General features: G+C 37.8%; 1 protein-coding gene across 3 annotated transcripts; it reads left to right on the forward strand.

Moving 5' to 3' along the window:
• Positions 1-713: 713 nt before the first annotated feature.
• Positions 714-11,250, forward strand: QNG1 (Q-nucleotide N-glycosylase 1). Of its 3 annotated transcripts, none has more exons than XM_081320295.1 (5): positions 714-834; positions 4,099-4,448; positions 6,611-6,870; positions 8,277-8,472; positions 10,968-11,250. In XM_081320295.1, the coding sequence occupies exons 2-5, from the start codon at positions 4,112-4,114 to the stop codon at positions 11,198-11,200; spliced, it is 1,026 nt and encodes a 341-aa protein (XP_081176421.1). In that variant the 5' UTR covers positions 714-834; positions 4,099-4,111; the 3' UTR covers positions 11,201-11,250. The 3 variants fall into 3 exon arrangements, with proteins under 3 accessions (XP_081176421.1, XP_081176422.1, XP_081176423.1); XM_081320296.1 differs by having other exon boundaries at positions 717-834; positions 4,067-4,448; XM_081320297.1 differs by lacking the exons at positions 714-834; positions 4,099-4,448 and adding an exon at positions 4,745-5,393.
• The last annotated feature ends 486 nt before the right edge of the window (positions 11,251-11,736 follow it).

Genomic DNA, 11,736 nt, shown 5'->3' on the forward strand with positions numbered 1-11,736 from the left:
ATTTTCTCCCTGTTTGCAATTACGAGATATTTCAAAACAGGACCATGCAAAAATTCTTTCAACCTCGTATAAACAAAACAGTCTAGGTTTACATTACCTTGTCAAGCAAGCCTTGTTGAATTCAGTGGGACTTCCATGAATGAATGAATGCTATTTCTAATGAACAGTATTTCCAAAGGTTCCCTGTCCAGGGAGAAAGTCCTGATACAAAAGGAAAAGACCCTGTAGGATGGTGCTGGGTAATTTTTAAAAACTCTATAATAGGAAACGGTATAAAGAGGATTTGTGGACTACGAGTTGAACTAAAGATTTTGAAGAGTCACCATTTCAAAACTTCGTGAACTTTTGCTAAGGGTCAAGATTGATAACACTTGTAAGTTAGCCTGCTTAAGTGGGCCGCCACGTGCTCTGATACTGCTTTAGCCACAAAAACCGATGGAGTGAAAGTGGGCCATTTATCACCTCTAGGCCCGGTAAGAAGGCCACTAGTTTTTAAAATTGCGTGGACCGAAAAATGTAGTCGCCGGGAGTCAACACTAATGGTGCAAAACAAAAAACCGCAACCCACTAAGGATTCACCATTCCACAAAATACAGCAGAACATGGATATAGCTGCTAGACGAGATAAGGACGTGTTGCAGCTTGCGCCGACGTCCGCTTGCCTTTTTAAGTTCCGCACTAATTTATGCAAATATAGTCCATTCTGATTGGAGGGTGGAGCAAGGACGATTGGAGAAAGGTTGAAAGGAAGAAACGCCGTTTTGTATCGACGTGATACAAAATTCGGGGATTCACTGAGCAAGCATATCCAAAGCGAGTACAGCATCTTTAAAGGTAAGACGGATTTGACCCCTTGGCGAGACGTTGTTACATTTTCCTCAAAGTCTGCACACTTCCGGGTGTTTTCCGTAGTAGGCCTAAGATCCGTAGGCAGCCCTTATTTGGCCATGTGAATAGCGAACGAGGAAAAGAAACACGTTTTTGTTCTCTTTCTGCCTCTCATGAAAACCGTAGAAACACCCAAGAATCAAATACTGCACCAATCTGAATGCGACTTGGCGCCTGCGGGTGTAGAAGCGCTGCAGGGAATCGGATCTGATTGGCAGACAATCCGCTTCTTCCCGCGTCGCTTTGTGTGTTCGATGACTGGTGCTGGACTAGATCAAAATGTCAAAATTCTGATGTGGAGAAGAAGCGCAGCCCTAAAGTGGCCTCGCTGTTACTTAGTAGCAAGATTTCCTTAAAGCGATCGGTGAAAGTGCGAATCGTGGCGGGGCTGGGGGACCGAGGATGGGGCGGAACTTTTTTTCACACCTATTGTTCGTGTGAACCCTTGCTACGTTTGCTGAGAATAGGAGCGCTTTCTATCTTTTCATCTCTGCCGTTCGCGCATTCACTAAAAAGGGAATCTCTGATAAAAAAAACATGTCGCTTTGGCCATTTTATTAGGCAATATTGATTTTTAACTGAAGCGGGTCGGGGAAAAAGTTTTCTAAAAATCAGAATACTGTATTGGTCACCGACACAACTGCGCAATCAGTGGGCGGAGCTAAATCCTTCAGGGCAATCACAACTAGTTTTAATTTCTATAGGAAACCGTGGCTTTCGGTTGATTATTAATATTTGGGTTTAAAATAGGACTAGCCTATCCCTTAGACATGGTTGCAGATGGATATAAACACATCTTAACTCTTCACTACCATCTAGTGGTCCTCCAGATCTGATAGTCCTTCTAAAAGAAGACTGGGGCGGGGTGAGACTAAGAAGTGAGACAAAACGAAGTCTAGGACAATGGCATAGACTTCGTCCATGAAGTCCCTAAGAGTCGGATTCAATTTGGCAAAGATTCTACATTTTATTCTCCCACTGCAATTTTGCTTTCTAAGACAGACATCAGATAACATTACATGACCAATCTACTTATCTCTTGTACCTTTGAAGAAAGCTTAAATAGTGCTATGGCTGACTTGGGGAAAGGGACTCTGAAAGAAAGAAAAAACCAGAACTATTGGAAGCACAAACTTCATTTCTCACCCATTTCTTGAATATCTAAATCCTAATTTTCACATATAACCCTCGGTTAACACCTGAAATCCTTGACACCTTTGGAAAGCGTTGTTTTTAATGCCACAAAATTGCTGTTTTCAACATATGGTCTGCGAGGATGGTTTCAGAATAAAAGAATTGGAAGGGACCTTGTAGGTCATCTAGTCTAACCCCTGGCCAAGCAGGAAACCCTACAACATTTCCGACAGATGGCAGTCCGGTCTCTTCTTGAAAGCTTCCAGTGATGAAACTCCCATATCTGAAGGCAAACTGTTCCATTGGTTGATTGTTCTCAAGGAGAGATTCAACCTAGAAAATTTCTCCTTATTTCTAGGTTGAATCTCTCCTTGATCAGTTTCCATCCGTTATTCCTTGTCTGGCCTTCAGGTGCTTTGGAAAATAGGTTGATCACCCCTCCTCTCTGTGACAGTCCCTCAAATATTGGAACACTGCTATCATGTCTCCCATGGTCCTTCTCTTCACTAGACTAGCTATGCCCAGTTCCTGTAACTGTTCTTCATATTTTAGCCTTGAGTCCCCTAATCATCTTCGTTGTTCTTCTCTGCACTTTTTCTAGAGTCTGAACATCTTTTTTATAGCATGGAGACCAAAACTGGTTGCAATATTCTAGGTGTGTTCTTACTAAGGCTTTATAGAGTGGTATTAGTTCCTCATGTGATCTTGATTTAATCCCTCTGTTAATGCAATTTGGGATTGCATTGGGTTTTTTTGGCTGCTGCTACACACTATTGGCTCATATTTAACTGATTGTCCACTAAGGTTCCAAGTTCCCTCTCACAGTTACTGCTATTAAGCCTGGTTTCACCCAATCTATATGTGCAGTTTTGGTTTTTCTTGCCTAAGTGTTAAGATTTTACTTTTCTCTACACTGAATTTTATTTCGTTAGATAGGGCCCAGTGTTCAAGTCTGTCAAGATCCATCTGGATCTTGAACCTATTATCTAGGGTGTTGGGTATTCCTGCCAGCTTAGTATCATTTGCAAATTTAATAAGTTCCCCTTCTATTCCCTTATCTAAGTCATTTATGAAGATGTTGAAGAGTACTGGACCTAGGACAGAACCTTGTGGTACCCTACTGCTTACTTCCCACCATGTAGACGGAGTACCAATAAGGATTATTTGCTGAGTACGGTTTGTCAGCCAGTTAAAAATCCATCTAATGGTGATGCTGTCTATCCCACTTTTTTTAGCTTTCCAAGAAGTATGTTGTGGTCTACTTTGTCAAATGCCTTGCTGAAGTCTAAGTATACTATGATGTCCACAGCATTTTGCTGATCTACTAATTTAGTTACTTGGTCAAAGAATGACATAAGATTGGTTTGGCATGATCTGTTTTTAACAAACCCGTGCTGGCTTCTAGTTATAACTTTGTTTGTTTCTAGATGTTCACAGATCTGTTTTTTAATCATCTTTTCCAGTATCTTCCCAGGTATTGATGTTAGGCTGATTGGTCTGTAGTTTCCTGGGTCTGTTTCCCCCCCCCCCTTTTTTTTTTGAAGATCAGAACCACATCAGCTCTTTTCCAATCCTTTGGTAGTTCCCCGGTAGTTCTCCAGGATTTTTGAATGATATTTTTGAAAGGTTTGATCATTAAAAAAAGTTGCAAGGTGCTACAGTTAAACAATAAATGTGCATCCGTCTGCATGGGTTTTGTGTAATTCTCCCATTCTATTCAATTTGGGCTAGGCTCAATAAGATGTTTTGTTATTTTAATATATATACAATTAACTAGGTAAAGACTTTGTGTCAGCAGAGAATGACAAACATTGCCAAAATTGGTGCTGTGCTTTTAGAACAGAAAAGTTTTACATTTTTTAATTGTCAAGGGAACAGTGGTATAGAAAATTGAAAATAAGTGCTGTTAAACTGATAGAATTTACTGCTGCATAACCCATACAGGGATTGCTTACTATTTGGAAAGACCTGGGAAGATAAATGGATTGTCAACAGAATAAAAGTTATGTATCTTTCTTGAATTCTATCAATACTGCATTTATAGGTCGAAGACTAACATTTATCACATTTATCCAGAAACAAGGAAAATATGGAAGCAGTTTTAAATCCTAAAGAATCTGCCAAGTTTATAGCAGAAAACAGCAAAGATGTGTACATTGAAGAAGGGGGTGTGCAAAAGGTTGCAGAGATGTTGTTCAATAAAGTCACAGAGAAGGAATTCAGTGTGGCTGGCTGGAAGTCTTCTCATGAGTTAAACCCACAGGAAGCAAGTGAAGATGCAGTGAACTGGGTATTTGTTGCTGATGTGCTCAATTTTTCCTTTTGGTCTGAACATGAAGACCATAAATGTTTGGTGAAATACAAAGGCAAGACTTACAGTGGCTATTGGTCTCTTTGTGCTGCCATCAACAGAGCCCTGGATGAAGGTTAGTTTTCTGAATTAAACTGATCTGATGTACACCCGAAGCTTGTGTTTGGACTTTACACTACAGATATATGAATGCATATATATATATAGGATAAACATGGCTCTTTCGTGAAGTAGAATAAAGTCTACAAGAGATTACAGGTAGTCCTTGACTTATGATCACACTGGAGCCTAACATTTCCATTGCTAAGCAAGACAATTGTTAAGTGAGTTTTGCAACATTTTGTGACCTTTCTTGCCACAGTTGTTAAGTGAATCATCCTGTCATTGAGCAAATCTGACTTCCCTCATTGACTTTGTGGGAAAGTTACAAATGGTGATCACATGAGCCCAGGACGGTGCAACCGTCCTAAATACATGCCAGTTGCCAGGCCTCCAAATTTTGATCACATGACCATGGGGATGCTGCAATGTTCATAAGTATGAAAACAGGTCTTGTCACTTTTTTCAATGCCATTGTAACTTTGAATGGTTATTGTGGTTGTTAAGACGAGGGCTACTTGTAGGTGATTATGAATGTTATGTTATATGGTGCCATCAAACTACCTTGTTGTAATATAGCATTGTATCGGTTCGGTGGCTAAGCAAACTATTACACTGAATGAGCAGCATAAAAATGTTTACTCCCATTCCAAAGTATCAAGACTCAAATTAGGCTTACTTTTTTTTTCTCCCCAGAATCTGCCTCTCAGACCAGGAATTAGACAAAATTAAAAAAAAGACATTCCCATTGGAGGGATTTCCCCTCTTTTGTTTTCTCTGCCAGAAAGAGGAATATGGAGAAAGTTGGCTGCAATAACAGAAGGGGAAGATTAATTCTCAGATGCTTTCTCCCTAGAAATCTGACTAGGATTTGGAACTCACTTTCAGTAATAATAAAATAAAGATTCACATGACATACCATATTATAAAGCATTAGCTGAAAAAAGGCCAGAACATGAATGTAAGGAATAATCTATGTGTTTCTTGTTTTGTCTCTGCTATGGATACTTGGCCCCTAAACTGATGCTGTCATGGTATTAGACAAGCCTTGAGGGCAGTGCAGTGGAAGGTCCAGACTGGAAAGCTGCCTCTTCTAATTTCACTTTAATTTCTCTTGTAGTCTTCTCCCAATAAATAGGGAAGTATATCAACAGAATTAGGTTGTGCTGAGAAAGCTGTGAAATCCTCTGTGAAATTTACAAGTAGACCATTAGCAGGATAGGTTACCATCTTCCTCTTGTTTAGCTTAAACATCAGGTATTCAGGTGCACTATTTAATTTTCAGAGCTGATAGTTTTTAATAGAAAAAAAGGCTAACATTTGTTGATTTATATCTGTCAACGTATATGTCAAAAGAAGCATCTAAAGTTTGGAAGAGGACACTAAGGAAAGAATTTAAAAATAGTTTAATAAGACTGGAGAGATGCAACTAACACTACCCCTTTTGGAGACATCAGTTGTTCATGCAAACAGCCCTAAATAAAACATAAAACATAATTTCTTGTTTGGCAATTATGAAATGCTCACAATGACTTATTCTGGCCATTTAGTTCACACCTTTCTGCTTATTGCCACCCATGTAATTGAGTTCCAGTTCAACCAAAGATCTTTTAATTGCTTAAAATTTCAAGAACCATAGCTTGTTTCGCAAGGTCTCTATCCACTGGAGCATCTAGCATCATCTTGGTCAAAAAGAAGTTAAGCAGGATTAGGCTACTAGAGTTTGATCAATAGTGGTAAATTACTTCTATGCTGTTATGCAGAGAACATGCATGGACAAGTCTTTGAAGTCACCAGCAGTCAAACTCAACTCAAAGAAAACATTAACCTATCCTCCTCCCTTTCTCCTGAATGATCATCTTCAATTGCTGAGTAATCTTCATTAATGTCAATCAATGGAAAAAAGTATTTTTTAAAATTACAAATATTTCCAATTTTTTAAAATAATCTGAAAAGTACATTAAATCATAATTCCAATAGCAGGTCCAGTATATATCATATTCAGAGGTAAATTAAGTGAGAAATAAATTGCTTAGTTGTTCTGATAATGAGCCTAAATAAATTCTGTTCAGTTGTTTCCTAATTGGAACATTTTTTAAAGTCCTTCATCTTGTATTTTTACTAATTATCTCAAATATAATTAATAATCATTGTTTTTATTTGCTGCCCTTTCTGAAGGAACACCCATTACTAGTGCTTCTTATTATGCCACTATGACCTTGGATCAGGTGAAGCATGCATTTCGTTCTGATTCAGAGGTGCCTATGCCTTTAATCGAGGAGAGACATCGTGTACTAAATGAAGCTGGAACAATTCTGCTGGAGAAATTTGGGGGCTCCTTCCTCACATGTGTTAAAGAAAGTGGAAAAAGTGCCCCCAAATTATTACAGATAATAGTGGAAAATTTCCCATCTTTTAGAGATGAAGCTACATTTCAGGTAACTCTCCTATGGTCTGCATTTTCAGCTAACCTATTGGTTTCATATTTTTTTGGATGAGAAAGATGGACAAGGAACTGCTGCAAACAAACAGTGTTTCATTCTGTGGTGTGGCAGGGTGGAAAATACCACAGCACATATCACCTGTGCTCTTATCATCTAACATAGATAGTGAGGCCATTAATGGCAAGACCAATATTTTATTTATTTTTTATTTTAATCCCATTTATATCCCGCCCTTTTCCGAAGACTCAGGGCGGCTTACAATTTAAGCACAAACCAATGCGCTTAGCAATAGCCTTCATTCTATGTATATGCCTGCTTATTAGGGCTTTCACACACACACACCCAAGTGGCATTATTACAAAGTCAGCTTAATTGCCCCCAACAATCTGGGTCCTCATTTTACCTACCTCGGAAGGATGGAAGGCTGAGTCAACCTTGAGCCTGGTGGGATGCGAACCTGCACTAATTGCAGGCAGCTGGTGTTACTTAAGGAGGCATCAGCCCACTGCTCCACCAATATTCCCAAACTGCTACAGAATTGAAACCACAAATATTTGTATTAAGAATTATTCCATTGTGTATAAATAAGAAATATCACAATTTACTGAGATATATGTTGACGATGTCAAGAATCCGGTGGGCACAGTTTTGGAAAAGATAACAACCCCTGCAGAGGATACAAGATTGAGAGCAATTGAGAAATAGGCTATATCCAATATTCACAACAAAAGTCTGACCAAATGATGGCAGGAATGGCTCCTTTACATAAAACATATTTGTTAGCAAGGCAAGCTAGATTATGGCTTTCAGAGAAAAAGAGAAATTGATTAAAACAACTGGGGGAAAAATGACTCAAACACAGTATATATATATCAGCAACAGCTGTAAAAGTTTAAAGCAGGTTATAATTACTGTAAGTACTGTAATAGTTGGGGGGAAATGAAAGAGGGGAGATGTTACCGAATGCTTCTTTTTACTTGTTTTGCTATTACATCATACCTTGTTGCATCTCTGTTTTTGATTTTTTTTTGCAATGCTTAGGCAATAATGAAACTAATGCAAAAATAGTGTAGAGTGCATAGAGTTCTCTCCTCCAATAGAGTAAGAACCTTATGGAGTAGGTTTGTGTTAAAATATAGTTGACTGGCTCAGAGTCCTCCAGGGGATTTCTTGCACGTAGGTGAGCTTGATCCTGAATTTTCCCACTCCTAAGTCTGGCACTTTAACCGCCTCATATATGAGCTGTCATGTTTCATATAATTCCCATCATATTTAGCTTCTTTTGAAATGAAAGGTGGTAAGAATAACATGTTGAAATAACACTTAAAATCTGTAAATGTGACTACATTCCAATCATAATTATTCTTGGGTGGGGTTTTTTTTCCTCCTTTTCCTACCAGGGTAGAAAGGTGGCTTTTTACAAACGGGCACAGATCCTTGTGGCTGACACCTGGAGTGTGTTGGAGGGCAAAGGAGATGGCTGTTTCAATGATATTTCCAGAATCTCTGTATTTGCTGATTACAGGATACCACAAGTTCTTGTTCATTTAGGAGCAATGAGATATTCAGAAGAGTTAATGAACAAACTTAAGAAAGGTATTATATTATTCATGATCATGAAGAATTTCTGTTTCACCTGCCACTTTATACCAGTAGTCTTTTGATGTATGGAAACAGAAATAAACATAGGGAAATTGAGAGTTATCTATTCCCGGAAAACACAATTGACAATTGCCTTCATTCGTGACAATCTACAGTCCTACATTAGATACCTTAGAGTAAGCCCCAATTACTTACTTTTGAGTATACAGTAAATGCAACAGACAGTGCTAACCGAATAGCTTACTTTTTCACTTTTATTATATAGAAAGAAAGAATAAAAGGGGAAACTAAGATTTTTAATACAGTAATCACTGTTTTCCAAATTTTCTGCTCTGGTACTTGTATCTAGGAAAGAAGATATTTCATTTTTAAATTATTTCTAGATGATGAACATTATGAATTTGTTTGCTTAAACATGTATACCCAGACTTTTACCCCGTGATATGTGTACTTCTGTTTGCCAAATCTTATTTTTCTTCCATCCATTTAAGTTTAAGTTTATGTCCCTCTCTGACAGTATTGAGGAATCAAAAGTCAAGTTGGCAATTGTTACCACATAAATTAAACCCTTTGTACAAGTGTCAGTATCGCTTGCATATACAAAGGGGCAGGTCTTCATTCAGGAGTTTGCAACTACCATCTTAACCAACTGGGCTAAACTAATATCTAGATTACAATCCATTTTTTACCGTACCTTGTTGGCTGTTGACCCTGTGAGGTACCCAGGGTTGCTTGGGTGTGTTTAAATTTAATTAAGTAAAATTAAAAAGTCTAGAGGGTCTATTTCAAAATGCCAGAGCCATAACAGAAAGCAGTGCCTGGTCTCCCCTCATGTCACACAAGCAGGGGAAAATTAACTTCTTCCAGCATTTGTGTATTAGATGGGAGGCCAATTTTATTTTAAGATGATTTTGAAGACACATAGCTGCCAAGCCATGCAGGTTTTTAAAACAGTGGACAACATTTTGTCAATCCATTTGAAAAATGAACTTTTATAAGTTTATAAATTTGTATTCAAGAGTTCATTAAATGCTTGATTGCCCTTGTTGTAATTTCATGATTGGGAATTTTTTTTCAAGAAGTTTAATAACTGCAGATAGTTGCACGTTTAGTTTTATCAGGGAGGCATATTGGCTTGCTTACAATTCTCTGTTTAACTGTTGTTAAATATAGTTTGTATTGATACTGATAATGTTGTACTTATTTGTCTACTCTAAAATAATCTGTAATATAATTCAACGGCCTTTACTTTCTATTAATGTACAGTGAGGGGAAAAATATTTGATCCCCTGCTGATTTTGTACATTTGCCCACTGACAAAGAAATGATTAATCTATAATTGTAGTGGTAGGTTTATTTTTACAGTGACAGACAGAATAATAACAAAAAAATCCAGAAAGACACATTTCAAAAAAGTGATAAATTAATTTGCATTTTAATGAGTAAAATAAGTATTTGACACCTTCGCAAAACATGACTTAGTACTTGGTGGCAAAACCCTTTTTGGCAATCACAGAGATCCGACATTTCTTGTAGCTGGCCACCAGGTATGCACACATCTCAGAAGGGATTTTGTCCCACTCCTCTTTGCAGATCTTCTCTAAGTTATTAAGGTTTTGAGGCTGATGTTTGGCAGCTTGAACCTTCAGTTCCCTCCACAGATTTTCTATGGGATTAAGATCTGGAGACTGGCTAGGCCCCTCCAGGATCTTAATGTGTTTCTTCCTGTGCCACTCCTTTGTTTCCTTGGCTGTGTGTTTTGGGTCATTGCCATACTGGAATACCCATCAACGACCCATTTTCAATGCCCTGGCTGAGGGAAGGAGGTTCTCACCCAAGATTTAATGGTACATGGCCCCATCCATCGTCCCTTTGATGCAGTGAAGTTGTCCTGTGCCCTTAGCAGAAAACATCCTCAAAGCATAATGTTTCCATCACCATGTTTGACGGTGGGGATGGTGTTCTTTGGGTCACAGGCAGCATTCCTCCTGCTCTTAACACGGCGAGTTGAGTTGATGCCAAAGAGCTCAATTTTGGTCTCATCTAACCACAACACTTTCACCCTGTTTTCCTCTGAATCATTCAGATGTGCAGTACAATGCAAGAAACAATAATTTCTGGCCTACCTCTATGTGAAGACCCTCTCCTGATATGATATAGGTAGCCTCTTGAGTTACAGCCTACTCAAGAAGAACTATCAAATATCCCTCTGATGGGCACATTTGCCCCTAGTTAGGAAGAGAATTAGGGATGTTATGAAGCACAAAGAAAATGTGGGGAGTGAGACATAAATAAGCAATTCAAAACTACTGCAACCCTTTCAATTTAGCAGTATTGTAATTACTTTTGTAGATTAAAATACAGAAAATATGTAACTTGAATAACCCTGGTTAACGTAAAAATTGTTAGGTATATGTTGATTAAAATATTTCTTATATTCCCTTTTTCTTTATTCATGTTACTTTCTTTGATCCTTCCCTATTTTGCAGGGCATGTGTTTCAGTTTGGAGATAATCAGGAAGTGGAGATTCGAGGTTGTACTATTTGGTGTTGTGAGCTCATTTGCAGTGGTTTGCTTGAACTTTATAAAAAGAAAGGTGAGAACATGAGTGAAAAAATCAATGCAGTTCTCCTTGATTATTACCTATGGGACTATGCTCGGGATCATCGAGAGGATATGAAAGGAGTACCTTTTCACTGTGTACGTTCCATATACTATTAATACCATTTATAAATGATAATGATATAAAGCATTAAAACCTTCAAAATTGATGTATATACTTTGGATTTTTTTTAAAAAAATTGGCATGGCTGCCCATGTAGTCACTTAAGATTTGAATCTCCACTTTATCAGAAGAAAGGCGTTTTCTTGCTTATTTACATTCCAATTCTGCAAGCAATATATGTGCTTAATGGATTTTGATTAAAATGTGTGAAACTGTAAAAAATCTGGATTACATATAAAATCAAGTGATCTTACAAGTTAATATTATTGCAGTCAAATTCCTACTTGTGTGCTTGTAGCTGAACATGCATTTGAGTAAAAACCATTTCAGTTTACATTTGATGTACCTTCTGAAGTTATGTGCTGCTTACCAAGGATTATTTTGTTCAAAACATGGTAATGTCATTCAGCAACATTGATTCAAGAATTGTTTTTAAAAAATATATGAAATTACAACTAAAAAATAAAAGCCAATAACAAAAAGCAGTCAGTAATATTTCAAGAGATTATTAACTGATTCTTCAGGAAACAAA

The sequence above is a fragment of the Vipera berus genome, assembly GCF_964194415.1.
Source record: "Vipera berus genome assembly, chromosome: 2".
NCBI lineage: Eukaryota > Metazoa > Chordata > Lepidosauria > Squamata > Viperidae > Vipera > Vipera berus.